The sequence below is a fragment of the Acipenser ruthenus genome, chromosome 17 (genome assembly GCF_902713425.1).
Source record: "Acipenser ruthenus chromosome 17, fAciRut3.2 maternal haplotype, whole genome shotgun sequence".
In the NCBI taxonomy this organism is placed as follows: domain Eukaryota; kingdom Metazoa; phylum Chordata; class Actinopteri; order Acipenseriformes; family Acipenseridae; genus Acipenser; species Acipenser ruthenus.
The window spans coordinates 25,242,236-25,260,506 of NC_081205.1; the positions used below are offsets into that span (position 1 = coordinate 25,242,236).

At 38.6% G+C, this 18,271-nt stretch overlaps 1 protein-coding gene across 16 annotated transcripts in view; it reads right to left on the bottom strand.

Annotated features, from left to right (window-relative positions):
• Window positions 1-18,271, bottom strand: part of LOC117422987 (guanine nucleotide exchange factor DBS-like) — a 92,622-nt gene that overhangs the window by 51,521 nt on the left and 22,830 nt on the right. For 15 of the 16 annotated variants that reach the window (XM_034038280.3, XM_034038263.3, XM_034038264.3 and 12 more), the window contains exons 2-11: window positions 17,073-17,156; window positions 12,929-13,043; window positions 9,748-9,838; window positions 8,947-9,066; window positions 5,042-5,158; window positions 4,628-4,777; window positions 3,728-3,852; window positions 2,535-2,649; window positions 1,836-1,955; window positions 1,263-1,454 (exon numbers count right to left, since the gene is read on the bottom strand). In XM_034038280.3, coding sequence (XP_033894171.3) covers window positions 1,263-1,454; window positions 1,836-1,955; window positions 2,535-2,649; window positions 3,728-3,852; window positions 4,628-4,777; window positions 5,042-5,158; window positions 8,947-9,066; window positions 9,748-9,838; window positions 12,929-13,043; window positions 17,073-17,148 — 1,221 coding nt within the window. In that variant the 5' untranslated portion in view covers window positions 17,149-17,156. The remainder of the gene's footprint in view (window positions 1-1,262; window positions 1,455-1,835; window positions 1,956-2,534; window positions 2,650-3,727; window positions 3,853-4,627; window positions 4,778-5,041; window positions 5,159-8,946; window positions 9,067-9,747; window positions 9,839-12,928; window positions 13,044-17,072; window positions 17,157-18,271) is intronic. The other variant, XM_058990214.1, reaches the window with a different exon arrangement.

The following is an 18,271-nucleotide window of genomic DNA, read 5'->3' on the forward strand; positions in this document are numbered from 1 at the left end:
AAACATGTATCATTAAATTGGGAAAGTGGCTGAGGTTGCTAAAAGCAATGAACAGTGTTGAATTTATTGTAAAGCCTGCATGGGGACTATATAGACATTAGAGCCTATCCCACACTACAACAAGAAACTCTGTACATATTCTTACACCTTTACTTGATATTCAAAGAGCACCTGTAGAACTCCTCTGTTTGTATCCTGGGACACTATCACCCTTCATTTAAATGTGCTTTATTTTGCTCTTATCTGACCCCTATTTTACTGCATTTAATCCTGTACTTCAGAATACTGTAATCTGCCAAGTGTTTAACCTGTAGTACTTTGTATTTAATCACATCCTGATGTAACTAGAACTATTTAATCATATCCTGATGTAACTATCACTATTATCTGCTGTATTATTGAATTGTGGTTTGTCACACTTGTACTTTGCTTGAACAAAAGTTATTGTATTTCTTGCTCTTATTGTATTACTTGTATTGTAACACTTGAAATGTATTTGCTTACGATTGTAAGTCGCCCTGGATAAGGGCATCTGCTAAGAAAGAAATAATAATAATAATAATACTGGTAGAGTATGTTACAGATACAGATTCATAATTAAATAGGAAGATATTCTAATGTGGTGAATGTGAATCTTATTATCTAGTAAGAACACCATTCCCTTTTAGTGAGCCACTGGACATTTTTAATATTTAAATTGTAATTTTTTGGTTTGACATTACATCAGTAACATGGAACCTTACCGTAATACAGTAGCTGTCACTTTGCCCTGAAGTAAGTGAGTTACATCCAAACATTGCAGAAATAGGGATAATCATCAGTCTACTTGAATATATGTCACCATCTGTTTCTGTCGGCTAACAGTAGGCCTGTGCTAACATGAACTTATTGGTATTTGCTGTTGGTTTAGTTTATTATCAAGACAAGGGTTTTTAAAGACTACAGTTTGTAGAAAAGATACAGAACTACATTTACATCAATAATGTTGAACAAGTTGTTCCCAAGCTACTTGCTTTATGGATCCATTTTGTACAGAATGTCCAGATACATACTGAGTACATAATCAATGTCATTCATTATATTAGAATAGCCACATTACTGACTACAGATTTGTTGTTGGACTATTAGTTGTTGCATTGTTTTCTGTGGTATATTTGTTGATTAATTTTTGCTGGGCTTATTTTTTTCACACACGTCTAATCTGTACCAGTACCTCTATACCTGTAGACACAGGAATAATTCGACTGGGACGGTTTATTTACCTTGTCTATTTTTGTATGTATTTCGTAGGATTTCCCCAATATGTCGTACTTCTTCTTTGTTTCATTGTTAAAATCATCGCAGATTCGCCTGAGTTCAACACACTTGGGTCTGATGGAGTCGACAGCGTAATGGTTACTTTGGATCAACTGGTCTCCGTGCAGGGCTTGCAACTGGGCCTTTTCCAAAGATTCCTGCAAAACACAACACACAGACGCCCATTCATACAAATTATATATATATTATAATATATATATATATATATATATATATATATATATATATATATATATATATATATGCACACAATTCTGTATTAAAAATACTGAAAGAGCACCTATTCAAATACTTTCCAAAACTTGGCAGGTTCCAGAACTTGGCAATTATGTAAATTACACTGAACCAAGGAGAGTTAAAGGAGTCCTCTGAAACGCTGATGGGCTGTTTGTGAAGTGTCATAAATACAAGTTCTCTCCAAGGTGAAGAAGAAATACAAAGGGAAGTAAGAAAATTAAGCAGACATATTAAGCTAACATAAGTAAAAACATACAGTGAATTGTCAAAGTATTACCAACCTGAGCTTTCTCCTCCAATACTTTAAGCTCCTTAAGAAGTTGTTCTACTCGAGATACACTATCTCCAATGTCTGTGAAAGCAGCCAGAGTCTCCACAAGGCTGTCCAAAGCAAGTTTGACCTGAGAAACAAGAAAAACAAAAAAGGAAAGTTTTCTGTGTGAAAAAATACATATACATACACACACACATAAATAATACAGACCAAACATTAAAGTATGACATTTTCTCTTCTTAAACTTTATTACAACTCTACTTAACACTATTTAGTATGCATGACACTGTTTGATGCCTAACTGATTTGGAATTCACATGTTTATTCAAATTGGTTAGATTCTCAAAGCTCTTTACTCCAAATCGTCATTAGCACAACTTTTTTCTGAACTGAAAAAAACACCAGTTCAACATCTAAAACTAATAGAAACAACTTAATACTTTATTCAATTCCCTGAATTAAAAGTCTCACTTGTTTATTTCTGGTTTTGTAACTTTATTGGATGTGTTTCTCTCTGAAAAAAATTGTGCTGTAATTGCTTTGAGAATTGAGCCCTTTTTAACTACATGTATATTTACAACAATGAATACTATTTACATCATTAAAATGCCTTTTTAATGTGTTTAATGCCCCAGTCTCTGTGGTATTTACTAACAAGCAGTACATCCTTTAACTCAGCACCCTACTGTAACATTGTAACAGTTACCTCTCGAAAGTCCTGCTCGAAATGCCGCAGCTGTAAACACTGCTCTAGTTTTAGATGATGCTTGGCCCAAAACTGCTCAAAAGCATTTTCTGTTTCATCCAACTGCGCCAGCAGCCTGTTAGGAAAATGTGGTTTTGTCAACAAAGCAGCCATTTAGCTCATAAAAAATACCATACCAAAAAACATCTTTGATTTTAAAATCAATTAAAATATGCATAATGCCAGGGATGATGGCAAAATGTAAAGTTGCAGATTACAAAGACAACTGAGGTTCAGACAAATTAGCGTTTGTACTGTTAAAAGAACCAGATACTTCAACTGAGGGATTTCTGTGAACTGCATATAGACACATACAAATAAAAATAAAACATTCTTAAGACATGGTACTTCAGTTGATCTAATGGTTATCAACCCATTGAATTGAATATTATCAATAGTGACAGACTCCTGAGGATCTGACACATCACAAACACCATTCATGACATTATCGGAACATATTGAGTTTGTGCCATGCTTTATTCTCAATATTCGTACGTTTGACTCCACCTGCTAGAAAAAATAATTATACCTTCACTTGCAAAGTAGATTTAAAAGAGGGACATCACAATCAGTCACATACCTAAGCCACATAACATAATTACTTGACCCCCGTTCCTTTTTTCCAATGCAAGTGGACTAATAACGTCTTGTTATGGTTATTCTAGATGGATTTTGTGACTTATATATTAAAGGTAAAGCAGTGTAATAGAGTGACATGACAACAACTGTCTGTGTATGGGTTATCAATACTTGTATCGCACAAACAGTTCCCTTCTCGTGCTTTGTGTCCCATTCCTATTTGCCAGTAGGGACTGCCTACTTTCCAGCATGTGTAGTAGGTCATTATCAACAATTAGTATGGCTGACTAATACTGTAGGCAACTCAATATGCATACTCTGTTTAGAAGGCAAAAAAGTAAAAAGGGACACATTTGAAACTTGAAAGGATATTTTAATACGGCTGGGCTGAGAAGTTTGTGTTATGATGTACCTGAGGGCCCAGAGCAACAGGATCACGTTCCTTTGACGATGTTCCATTCAATGGGTTGCAAACAAACAGATTTGGGGCCTCTTTATATAATCCTTGTTAGGTTGTTTAATTTACTGTGACAGACAGAGGCTGTACTTATTGTAGAAAGCTTAGAATCACAAACCGTTCAACTGTAGCAACATTTTCCAGTTCGTCATGGTTGAGTTTGTAGCTTGTGTTTTTGATTGCTCGTTCGTTAATGCAAGAGAGGATGGTGGTTCCCTGTTTCAATGCCAGTTGGAGTTCATCCTGATGGAAAGAAAACAATGACGTTAAATATAGCCAACCCCCTGCAGGAGAGAAGGGGCAATGAAATATCAGCTGTCAACTAACCATGCAGACAAGCCTGACCCTTCTGTACAGGAGTTAAATCACTCAGCTGGGGACAGAGAGTTGGGTTGTCATTGATCTTTGTCATTACCCCCTTGATTTCACAATTCCAGACCCATTTCTCCAGCAAAATACAACATCCAAGTGCTAAAATTGAAATATATATGTACACACACAAACAAACAACATTATATACGTTATTGTATTAATATATCTTTTTAATAATGATTGTAATAATAACCTTCTTGGAAATGTGGGATAATAGGTTACCCAACTGTCAGTATTTTCTGCTAATTCCTCTGTCAGGTATTATTGCTACATGTGTCACCCTTTCAAATACAGTGATTGGTCCTTTATACTGTGGAACCACTTACTGTATAAGGTGATATGGTCATAGCACAAAAAATTGTGCTGTAATTGCTTTGAGAATTGAGCCCTTTTTAACTACATGTATATTTACAACAATGAATACTATTTACATCATCAACCACTTACTGTATAAGGTGATATGGTCATAGCTCCCATTTGCCCCATAATGCCATTCCACATATTGATTTAGATACAGAATATGCCAATGGCATGCATGTGGCTGCATTACTTCTGATGCTATGCAAATGTGTCTTATTTGTTTGGCGTAATATATAACTTTAAACCACATTATTATATGCATACATAAGATTCCCTGCATACTAACCCTGAGCTTGTCATGCTTTTCTGTGTGAGAGACCAGGAGATCCTCTGTACAGTGAACGTCGTTCGGGAGTTCTGTCTCAGCCAGATTGGTACCAAACATCTGCAACATCTGCGCCGTCGTCTTCACCGTCACTGCAAAATTCTCAGTAGCCTGCAGAGCCATGGAATTGAAAATCAGGACAGGATTTCTACCATGTCCAAATGAAGCCAGTTTCATAGTAAAATCACCTTAGAGAAGCCTTTTTCTCTGGCTTTCAATCTATTTGGCTCTATGTACATGTGGAGGATATTTTAGTCTGAAATATTTCTTTAAACATGACGTTTGGTCCTCAATATCAATCGTGTCATCTTGTGTTTCACCAATTGTTAATCTTTCCCCTGCATGCCCCCTTGATTTCGTTGTGCTGGCACTTACAGTTCGATGATGAATCCACTGGTTATGGCAGTAGTCTAAGGTCCCTCCAAGTTCACATGTAAGCTGGTTTTTATCAATGTAGCCATGTAAATCTGAGACTGAGTTTAACATGATGATCTGGAAAAGATAAAGGCGATAGTAAATTGCCCTGATGCACCTCAATCCTGCCCTCAGAGGGTTATGAACGAGAGGAGGCTATTCAGTGCTCCTCCGGTTTCTAGTAGTTGGTTCATCAAAACATCATCAAGTCGTGTCTTAAAGGATCCCAATGGTGATGGTAGTTCCCTTTCAATTTGAAGATGACCACCAACAACATTACGTATGAGATATGCCTGCCTATTGGAACGTATTTTCGGAGTTCTCTATACCTTAGCTGCCGATAGGCCCCTTCCTGGGATGACGCCCTCGGGCCCGCCTACCGAGGGGTTAAAACCATCATACTGTGGAAACCATTTCTCTTTTTGCCCCTCAAGACAGTAAGGTAAGACCCTCTGTGTTGGTATCTGAGTTGATATCAGTTCCCTTGCCTTTCAGGCTGAAAGCTGGCTTGCCGCTTTCACGGAATCAGTGACTCCTGATTTAGCATTTTTCTTTCTTTCTTCCTCAGCAACCTGCGCGCAGTTGCGTTGCAGGCTGCTGCTTTCCTCTCTGTGGTACATTAGTCAACTGCCTATGCAGTATTAATTTAAGGAGTGAGTCATCTTTTACAGCCTTTTTCTTGTGTGGGAGCACATCCTCCACCGGGGCTAGGCTCTGCCTTACTCCCGCTGTCGAGTGACTCAGCTGGCTGCCAAGTGGCAGTTTATATATATAAATAAATATATACTGTGATACTTGAAATGTATTTGCTTACGATTGTAAGTCGCCCTGGATTAGGGCGTCTGCTAAGAAATAAATAATAATAATAATAATAATACTGTTATTGTTGTTGACTAAATACTCTTGATGACACATCTGCAGTGTGCACGCGGTATCCGCTTGCCTGCATTGTGCAGCTGCTAAAAAAACCAAAAAAACAACAGCAGGCCTTGTCCTCCATGGGCTGTATTTTTCCAGACCCGCTGTAGAGTAGACCTCGGTGCATCGGGCCTTCGACAAATCAACAACAGCAGTGTGCTCCCCTATAATATTGTTGTTATTATATTATTGTGCTGTACTCTGTCTACAGATTCGCCTGCTGCGGCTTCGGCCTGTGTGTCCCCTGGTATACGCTACGCGCTGTCCAGGTGTGTGACTACACGCAGTAAGGGTAGGCACCGCTGCTTCAGCTGCCCCCTGGTGCTTTGGTACCTTGGTACATGCTCAGCCCGTGGTACTTCGGTGCCGCGGTGCTCGGTGCACAAAGTGCGCACGGTGCTTGGTGCACATAGCGCCCCAGTGTGTACAGTACCCGGTGCACTTGGTGCGCACGGTGCTCAGTACGCAGGTGTCTAGTACCTCGATGCCCTCTGCCTGTAGACGGTGCTCCACTCCGCTGTAGACTACGTCCAGGCTAGACACCCTTTTCTAGTTGCTGTGATCAAGACTGTTCCCCTGCAATTTCATTGCCGGAAGCCGGCTTGCCACTTCCGTGGAATCAGAAACCCTGCTTCTGTGAACTCAGCTACAAACGCTGCACAACTGCGCTGTGTTCACTCTTTTTCTTTTCAACAGCCTACATCGGTTTGCGATTGTAGTCTGCTTTCTTAACCTTACAGTGCTCGCTGTTTTGTGTTTTCCTCTGTTATTGCAGTTTAAAAAAAAGAGACACGTGATCCTCCACCGGACCCTGGCTCTGCCGCTCCCCGCTTTGGAGTTGACTCCGCTGGATTGTTTCGGCCTGTCTACTCGGCGCACTGGTTAAAAAAAAATAAAAATTAGTTACCCACGTTGTTTTTACCCTCACAGCTTGCTGTGGTGTGTGTGTGTGTATTCTTCACTGCTTGTTAGTTAAGGCTAGGCACTCGGTGCCCTGATTCTTCGGTGCCCCAGTACTGTATTCTACCTCACTCAGTGTCCTCGGTGCTTCTGCATCTTTGGTGCCTGAGTGCTTCAATACACAGGTCTACACCCTCTGGTGTTTAAACAACGCCCTTGGGGCTCTGCAGACATCAAGCATGGTTAAAGTCCACGCTTGCACATCCTGGTCAACGTCCCCTGCTAGCACTGCTGAGCTGTACGCGGCGTTGGGAGCCCCTGGCCAGGCAGCAGGCTCAAGCCCTTGCTCTGGCCCCAGCTCAGCCGATAACGCCAGCCCCGGAGCTGACCCCGCCTGCACCGGTGGTCGCCCCAGATGTTACATAACCGGATGTCAGCATTGCTGAGGAGGACCATGATGTGATTTTGATCGCGGCCTAATGGGAAGGTGGCTCCTTCCTTCAGAAGCAGCCCCTACTTCCCCTGACCATTCCTTTGGACCAGTGGTTGAGGAATTGCTGCAACATTCTTACCGAAAATGCATGGTGTCTCGGCAGGTAGGCTCAATGCTCCCCTCTTATACTCTGCTACGGGACAGAACGAGACGTTGGCATCCGCCGTACTTGCCAGGCTGCCCGGCCGGGCGAATGGTTTATCACGGTGGACAGAAACCAGGTTTACGGTAAGCAACCTAACGTGTTGTGATGTTGACCATCAAAACATGTTACACTTCAACATGCCCCCAATGCACAACATGACTGGTACTTCATATACAGTACCAGCCAAACAAAGCTAGATTTATTCTTCCTTCTCGTTGTCTAATGATACCTCCATTTCATAGGATGAAGAGACTGCTGAAAGGGTACAGTATGTCAGCATTCTTAAAGCAAACAGAGCTTTATTTTAACCTAGTACCAGATACACGTTTGCTGTAATATGTGCTTGTTTCAAAACTGCACATTTGAACCCTAATAAGTAATATTTCTGGAATTATTTTGTTAGCTATAACTACTTTAAACTAATATAGGGTGTAGGAGATGACATTCTTCATAAAGTATTAATTATGTAGTTGATTATTTGTATGAATTTTTATATTTTCATATTTTGATACACCTTAAAGCACATGTAACTAGCTAAGCAAGACTGCAATGTTCCTGTCTCTCTTTAAAAAAAAAAAAAAAAGACATTTGCAGTCTCTCGTATCTTGGCATCCAGGCAGATCGCCAGAACCCCAAACAGAACCCCAAACAAAGGACTAGTTTGAATGTGACGCACTATAGAATGTGATAGATTTGGGCGAGTTTCCCCCCTTACCAGGAGGTGTGTTGAAGGTGTGTGATAGCAGGGTGGATCCATACTGATTGGAAGAGAGTATAAGAAATGGGGTGGAAATGCTAATATATTCATAGTATTTAATGTAATGTTTTAGTATTGAATCATCAGTCAATTCTTTGATTTGACTCCACGGACGTCTGTGTTATGATACAAACGTATACATTAGGGCATGCTGTAACCTGCGCGTCTTTGCTTGCTTATAGCTAATGTTTACACAATTGTATTAACATTATTTTCTTTTATACATATAAAGTATTTTTGATTAAAAAAATCATTTGTCAGATTTATTTCCCTACAAGGGGAACAACTGATGATCGAACACATATGTGAAGGTCAACAAACTTAGCTTCTGCTGAAGTCAGCTATGAGACATTGCAACATGCTCACTGGTAAACCACACAGACCACGCAGCATGCATACACCATGGGATATACCGTTAGGATGTTTTTATCTGTTCGGGGATCTAAACTGTTATCAGAAAACAAAACCAAACAGGCATGCATGTTTGAAGATGTATCAAATGTAGTATGTTGATATCATATTTGCACCCTTAAATACAAATCTTCTCCACTAAAAAACAGTACAGGAAAAACATACAGGAAGGGGAAAGGGGGTAAACTTGCAGTTTAAAGTGGGACTTGTAAAAAACACATAAGACAGGAGCGCATGCTTACCGGTACCTTCATTTTAAAGTCATCTCGGTGCAGCTTCATGCCAATGTCAGCGATGGTTCTCTGAATGAAGCGGGAGGGACGCAGCACCAGAACAAGCTGCAGGTTCCCTGGGAATGCCCCCTACAGGCGACAAGCAGCCACAGCACTGAAATTCCTGTCTCTGGAACCTGGCAAAGAGTTTCCATTTGTGGAAGCTCTAAAAGCAACAGTTCTTTTCTCCAATGTTTTACTTATTGAACAATTGTAAAAAGTAAGTAAAGTACAAGAATTTGTAAATATGTAATGTTTAAACAATGGTATTTAGACTGGCCACTTTTTAAATCTGTTGAATAGCCCCTCCTAGTTCCCCAGTGCGTTAAGACATTACTTATCTGAAAAGTCCTTCAGAAAACTAGTACTCAGGGATAGCTAGTCAGCAATGGGCTAATATGCCCCCTCTCCTCAGTTGTTCTACATGTTTTCATCTGTCACAATTATTGTTGAAGGGTAGTGTATATGTGTACTTGTATATAGTTGTGCCCAAAACCTCTTACATGTTCAAATTCATATTTCAGAATCGGATGGTTTTACACAAATTGAAAACAACAAGTGTTGAGAAGAATTTTCACTTCTAGAAGATATCTACCTAAGAGTCTATAATATCAGCGTGAATTTGAGTTGTTTGCATTGAAATGATTTGAAGGGCCTATGCTTTTGAGAACCACTATTCTTCATGTATACTTTTCATTCTGCAAATTGAAGAAGGGCATTGTAAAGGCAATGTTAATGTATTTAAAATGTATGTAGTGTTCATGTTCATACCGCTATCCGTGTCAATGACGCCTTCACAGCGCTCCATTTGTCCCTGCGTCGGTCTATAACAATGATGAATCCAATGCTGGCAGCCTCCAGACTAAAGCAGAAAAGCAGAAAAAAACTGTGTGAGAAACAGATTCTACAGACTGCACAAATAAGTATCTTTAATAAAATAAATGGCTGCACATTTTATTTATACAGCCAGTCAAAAAAAAAGAAACAAAGTCCAGTACAGTAGTTTTGTGTGAGGAGAAGTAAGGCTTGGTAAAAAAATATATATATATAATTGAACCCGTGGTGAGAAGAAATGACACTGGCATTAATATCTATATGTGTGCTGTGAAAAATATATATATATATATATATATATATATATATATATATATATATATATATATATATATATATATAGGAGTGTCTAACCTTTAATACTTTAAAAAATGTCATAGGTCTGCTGTGACCTGTTTTACTTGACAACATAGATATTTGCCTATCATGTGGTCAAAATGCAAAACTGCTACCTGCTAAATATATTTCTGGAGGCCTTTCACTATGAGTGACTGTATATCCATATCTGTTTGCAATCAGAAGTTAATTTACCTAACACAGAGATTTAAATAACAGTAACACCCTTACAGTATGTGATTCAATCACTTTGCTTTCAAATGTATCATGTACATACAATTAGATCTACTGTAGTTTGTTTATCCAGAAATGCCCTGCAGTGGTGGAATAACCGTCCTACGGATGTCAGGATTGTCCAATCCCTGACCACCTTCCGGCGCCTCCTCAAGACACACCTCTTCAGACAACACCTGTAAAACTCAACTCTCCCCTTCTGGACAATATAGCACTCTGCCTTTAATGCATTTTAACTTGCACTTATCTGCTACCTATTTTACTGTATTTAATTCTGCACTTAAACCAATCTGTAGTATTTTGTATTTCACTTGCACTCGTATCTAACCTTGATGTAATTATCAACACTGTTATCTGCTCTTGAACTGCCCAGATATCAAATCATACTGTGTTTTGAATTTGCTCTTATTAGGACTGACGTCATTGTATTTTGTATCCTGCTCTTAATTGTACTGTAATTCTTGATATGTATTTTTTGTATACAACTGTAAGTCGCCCTGGGTAAGGGTGTCTGCTAAGAAATACATACATACATACATACATAAATAAATAAATAAATAAATAAATAAATAGTATGGTAATCAGAAAAGCTCACCTGCTGCTTGCATTTTCAAGCTGCACAAAACAATAGGACCTGCTTTCTCATTTTCATGCCTGAGCAACCCCAAATCTGCTCTCCCATGGGACCCTCATCCATAGTGCTCTAATCACTTATCTAAAACTGCTCTCAGGGCTGGAGACAATTTGCAGTTTAATCCTCAACCTTGGTGTTTAATCTTTCACCTTGATATGGAAACCAGTTTGAGAAAACATACAGATATTGTATATTTACATACAATTTAAACTTATTAACCGTTTCAGTTTCTAATGGTTGTTCTGCAGTCGCATTCACATTAGGGAGCTAGCTGGATTTTAAAGAGACTAACTGCCCCACGTCTCAGTAGTACCTAACTCTGACATGGTAGAATACCACAACAACCCTTCATTAACATACATGCCAACAGTCCCTATATGGTCGGGACAGTCTCGATTTTCTAGCAAATGTCCCGCGTCCCGATGCATAGGAAGAACGTCCCGATATTTACCCATAGAAAAAAAAAAAAAAAACATTTATTCTGCACAGCAGAGTTAGTGAAAACCACACGCTGTGTCTTCGTGCGGCTGACACATCTGCTGATCACTAAAGGTAAGAAAGCTTCATTATGTCTATTTTTACTAACACGGTGGTCGTGTCGCGTTGAGTTGGGGAGGGATACATCTCTTATATGATAATTTTTTTGCGTATGACTCCTCCCATGTATATGAGGCGTATGACCCTCCCACCCAGAAACGAGCGTCCTGTTGAACAATTTCCAAATGTTGGCAAGTATGCAGTAATAATGTTTTACAAGCCAAACAAAGGGATTTTTTTGTTGTTGCTTGTATTGGCAACACCAGGCATTACTTAACCTTTACTTTTGTATTGGAATAACAACACAGCTACAGTACAAAAGTCATTTTCATCAGAAGTATCCATCAATGTCAAACATGAATTCTGTTTTTGAATCGAAAACGCATTGCGGTTGGAATCTTTGTAATTCCATTTTTTCCTAGAAAAATGTAAGTGAATTGGTGGGTGAGAGGTTCAAATTATGGCTGGTTTTATTGGGCTACTTGTGTATAAGGACATTTTTATCTTAATTTGGCGACTTATTTCTCTACTGTATGACATGTATTTACTTTTTGTTTCTACATTTCACCTAAGAGTGTTTGGAACTACAAATTAAAAGTGAACTGGTGCTTTTGGCTAATTTACTTTTGCTGCGCCAATACCCTGAAAACACGTAAACTATCCTTGCTGTATAGACTGGCAGTTTTTGCACTTCGCTGATAACTTGGCGTGAGGAACTACCGTTCCTCTAAATGATATTCCTAACAGACCTGCACAGAAAGCTCATCCCTATCTGTTTTTATATATGCACAATATTAGTGAAATAACTGTGAAATAAGTCTTTGTTGGGCTGGAGAGTCGTTCCCCCCCCCCTAATTTAACTCTGCCTGTGCCCAGTCACAAAGCATTCTGTAAATAAAAACCATAGGCAACACCAGGAAGGCCTCAACCTTTATCTTTTTTTTCCTACTGCACAAAAGTAATTTTCATCAACCAATGTTAAATATCAATTGCTGAGTACAATTATTTTTTATTCAGCATAGATTATTTTGGCATGCTCTTAAGCCCACATTTTTAATACTTTGCTTTCATTTCCACAAAGAGTTTACTTTTTGTGCTAGCGATAGCCTCTTGTCAGCGGTAAGTGTTGAGATCCTGTGCATGACTGAAAATCACAAGACAATTAAAAACACAACCAGCTTTGTAATTACACTTACACGTCTTGTATGCGAGCCTCAGGACTGGTTTCACATACTTAAATGTGAAGGCTAGTGACATTTATGTATATTGATGTCTCATTCAGTCATATACAGTATAGATCATTCCTAAGAAAGGACATTCGTACTGTGCTACCCAGACTGGAACCACATGCTTTTGCCCCATCCAGTATAACCTTACCTGGGAATGCTAGTGAGATATGTTACAACGTTAAGGAAATCTTCATCAGGAAGATCCCCAAAGCCAGAATATTCAGGAAATGTTATTAGTGGAGCTCCATTGTTGCCTCTCCCCCCTGCACAACAACAACAACAACAAAAAAATGAATGAATAAACTGCTTCCATTCTCACCAGATTCTCAAAACTATTTACTCCAAATGGCTGTCAGTGTCATTTTTTTCCTGACAGGATAAAACAAAAATTACGATTCTAAAACAAATAAGAAATACTTAAGACAAACTACAAGACCCTAAATAAAATGTCTGAGTTGTTTATTTCAGGTTTGTTAAGTTTATTGGGTGCGTTTTTCCTTTCTGAAAGAATTGTTCTAATGCAGATATTGAGGAAATGGTGATTAACATAGGTGTTCAAGCCCAAGGTCCCAACAGCAAATGACCACAGCATTTTCCACTATGTAAATATTTTTGCAAATTGAGAGATAATCCAGGCGAGGAATTAGATTAATAACTCCCTTGGCTATAAATGCCAAACAGTAATAATAAAAGTGAGTATTTTTAAATCATCCACTAACATAACTACCAAAAAATCGGAAAATTCTGAGATGAGAAAGACTAAGAAGAGTGTCTTTGCACATGTCTTTTGTGTTATGCTAGATTTATTTTATAGTTCTGCATGTACAGTATTCTGTTTCATCTGTGTAAGTGAACCAGCAAACCATGTAGAGCCGCATGTCACCACAAGATGGCAGCAGAGGTCTAATCATGATGACTTCTCCCGCACAAACCAGGCATTTTAAAACCTTATGACCTATCTATCGGGTTGGCTCAAAATCAAGGCTAGATGAATATTTATCAAATACTGTTACAGTTATGCTTGATGACTTAGAATGATGTAATTGCTTTTGTCTTTATCACTTTAACTTTAGCAGCGCCCTAATTCAGCTATAATGATAGCAAGGGACAAGGGACAAGGGCAATATTAGCATGGCCTTCTGTTCCATTCACATCTCCATGCAATGAATGTATTAATAAATCATATTTTGGCAATTAAGGGTCTGATGCCCATGACCACTGACCACCACTCCTTGTCACTTCAACTCCGTCACCACCAGACTCTTTGTGCTATCTCACCTCTCAGGCAACAGTGGCTCCAATAAACTGTGGATTGTAAAATCAATTTGAGATTCAGCAATGATTTTCCAGTAAGTCCCTTTACAGCATGAATCTATTGTGTACTGCAGACCAACAAAAAAATATATATATAGAAACGGCCACCTTCACACGACGGATGCAAATGAAATACCTAAATGCATATATTTTGCAATCTATATAGACTGCATCTTCTGTTGAGGCACAACGGGCAAAGCATTAGATCTGAATTTGTGCTTCCGTATCCAAGACTGGACAAATCACAGATGTTTTAAATGCAACATTTTCGCCATTCTAGAGAACAGACTGGCGGCAATTACTAAAGAATGGTCACATAGCCTGCTAGAACAAATCAAAATAGACTTGTAAGGGTAAATCAGTGAGGCCTCCTCATGGTGGCCCTACAGCAACAGGACAGTGGTAGGGCAGGTGTTTCTAATTATCTGTCCAAACCCAGTAAGGTTTTTGTGTAAAGTACTGTGCATGGCACTGCTTGAAGGGATCGTCATCCCAGTACAAGCTCTTATATTTCAGGTGTTATTTAGAGTATTTATACACAGATGATTACAGGAAGTGTTAACCCCCTTGACATTCAACTAGCCTGCTTACAGTCAGTTCTCTTGTCTGCTGCTGTAGCACAGCCATCATCTAAGAATGCTGATTCTCAGAATCTGGATTAACAGCTAGAGCCACTACCACATCCTTGAACTATATTTCTCAAAAACGTCTAGCCCTCCTTATAACCGCTCAGCCACAGGCACATCTGGAGAAGTTTATAACCTCAGCACTGAATCATCCAGGCAGAAAGCAGAAACGGACTGATCATTACAAGAAGATAGAAAAAAGATGATAATACGTACATCAAACCTAGGAACATCTGCAAGAAGAGAAGGTCACAAGGGAAAATATAAAGCCCTACCGTCACAAACATGTTGTCACATATCATATTTTTATTTATGTTGAAGAAAAACTTATTTTGCAGTAAATGGTGGTGGGTTGGCATGAATGAAAAGGAGTGGCAACCACCAACCCCAGTAATGAATACATTCTGAAGAAATACTTCATCAGCTTCAAAAAAAAGGTTTATCTGTTCCAAAAGGCCACAGTGGATAAAGTAGATCTGGGCATTCTTGGAACAACTACATGTTGAGGGACAATACTGTAGACCAGAACCCTGAGAGAATTCAAAATCAAAATCAAAAGAGTGGATCTAGGCTAGGGCAGGGCCAGTAGTGCAGATTGCAGACTTCAGACGGAAGCTGTGAAGATATCTAGAAACACAAGAGCAGACAAGGCTCTTTGATTTGTGTTCAATAGGTCACACACACACACACACACACACACACACACACACACACACACACACACACACACACACACACACACACACACACAGCGCTCTGAGAACAGCCGTCTGCTTATATAGAATTTAAAAAAAAAACTGTTTAAACAATACAGCCTGTTATATACAGTACATTAGTAGACTCGTTGTCAATCAACAAGTCTTTTCAGTTATACAGTATGAGAAGTAGTATTGCTTAGGAGGCTGTGTGGTCCAGTGGTTAAAGAAAAGGGGCTTATAACCAGGAGGTCCCTGGTTCAAATCCCACCTCAGCCACTGGCTCCTTGTGTGACCCTGAGCAAGTCACCTAACCTCTTTGTGCTCCATCTTTCGGGTGAGACGTAGTTGTAAGTGACTCTGCAGCTGATGCATAGTTCACACACCCTAGTCTCTGTAAGCTGCCTTGGATAAAAGGTATCTGCTAAAATAAATAAATTGAAGTGTTTATTAAAACAGTTGCCAAGGACTATGTTAAACAAATGTAACATGTTATTCAATTATTTGGAATTTTAAAATATTGGCAAAGTTTTAAAAGACCCAAAAGTTAAATGACAGAAATCAGGATTACAAACAATGGAGAAAAAATGTTTCTTAAAAAAAAAAAAAAAAGGAAAAAAAAAAATTACATAATTTAGCCCCTAAATTCAAATCATTTGTGTAGCGTAGAGGGAAAAAAAGTGTATCGACCACAGCAAAATGAGAAGTGATATCTACTTAGATTCAATGAACAAATCAGCATTTCTGATTTCCCTCCAGTGAAAAAGAAAACTAAACTGAGCTCCCAGTTTGTCATGTCCAAAGTGGAAGTGCATTATAATGTATTCTATTGACCTCCCAAAGATGGAACAGCTTGCTATAATCCAACTAATGGCTTTCCATAACAGTTACTTACTTTATCAACAGTCAACATGGAGATCAAACAATTGGGATCTCGGTTTACTTTTAAGCTATTTGCTTGTCCTTAATTTAATTTAGGGCTGGACTATTTAAATAGAGAATTGGCTGCCATACTAATCATTCCATTTTCATTTATTCTTCAGTGCAATCAATATTTCGAGGCTATTATCTGACTGTGTAAACCAGACTACTGTAATCCCAATTCAGATTTCAGAACAATGGTGCAGGAGGAGGGCAAATAATACTCTCTACATGCGATTTATGAGCTACAGCAACTCAGGGAGGGTAATGAGGGGAGGGAATTAGGACATCATTGCTTTAAGGTATATTACAGGAAGAAGACCTGGTCAGGTGTAACACACGTATCACTGGGAATAATTAGCGTACCAACCTACAGCCAGACAGAAGCATTACATTCCTAAATTATATACAGACTAGTATTACGCTTAAGTAATACAGTGTGTTGGTTTCTAGGGAGCTCTGGATGTAGCCCAATATGCTAAAATGGAAAATGATCTCTTGGCATAGGATTATCCCGTCAGATACTGACTTACAAACTCTTTGATGCAGAATATGTTAAAATAAAATACCTGTTATACTGTTTTTTATTAATATTAATGCTGTTTATGTTAATTACTATTAAAACACAGAGAGGAGAGTGTGTGGGTCTGGGGGGAGGGGACATGTGCACAAACACACATACAGGATCATAAGTAGAAGAATGAACAGCCATTGAAAAGGAGAATAGGATCCTTACCTGACAGAATGGCGAATTGTCTGTGAAGTTGCTCTATGATATCGGCTGCCAGCAGAGGTCGTATTTCCTGCTGCATTATTTCATCTATAGGAAAGGAAGAGAGATTAACAGCAGTAAGTCAAGGACAGCTTTTAGTATCGTAACAAAATGACACTAACTAAGATACATACACAAAGGAGATCTGCAGGAATTACAATCCAGGCCAACACTGGTTTAGTCATATGACCATTTTCATAGCAGATAGCCTATGATGCATGTCATATCACGGGTCTTTTTCATATTCCTGTATATTTTCATTTGCTTGTGTTTTTTTGTCTAAGCTGGTTTTGTAAGCGGTTTTGGAAAAACCTAGTGGAAGTCATGCATTTTCCGCTGCGCTGCAGATCTTCTAAAGCCTACAAAACATCTTGTCAAAGTGCCTTTTTTTTAAATGAATGTCTATTTTAGACACCAAAGGCTCTTTCCTCACCCTCCCACCATTCTCTGTTTTACAAACCCTCACTGCTGAGGGAAATAAAAGACTGTATTAACAGAGTCCACACATTAAAAAGGGCTCGCTCTTCTCAACTGAAGAGTCACAATGAAACTACCGGTATATTTAGAACAAAGATTCCTTTAAACAGCATTTAAGAGCTGTGATGCAATAGAACCACAACACAGAACTAAGTGTTCTTGGTAGCTTCAACCATTTCCTTTACATCCTACTAATTAGACAAAACTACTGCCAACTACTGCCTGCTGAGTCTGACTTAACTCCAGAGTTTAATAAGCCTAATCTTTTTGTTGACTACAAAAAAAGCAAGTGGAAACGCTAAAAGCTAGGCAGTAATTTTAATAGGTTAAAAATACAAACCTTTTGGCTTAACTGTTTACTGTTTAAACTGTCATACACCCTAAAAAAGTAGTCATAATATAGTATTTATAGGCATATTTATATTTTAATGTTGTATTTATTTCCCATTTCCATCCATTGTCACATATTCAATTGCAGTGATTTACAATGTATAAATATACTATATATTTTTTGAAAAAAATAAAATAAAAAATAAATAAATACAGGATGCAGATGATACAGGACATTGTTGGTTTAAATGTGTAATACAATACTATGCATGTGTACTGTAGTAAAATACAATTTGTATTTTCATTGACTGCTTAAACGTTTAAACCTTTAAAGGCTTAGATAAAATGAAGGCTCT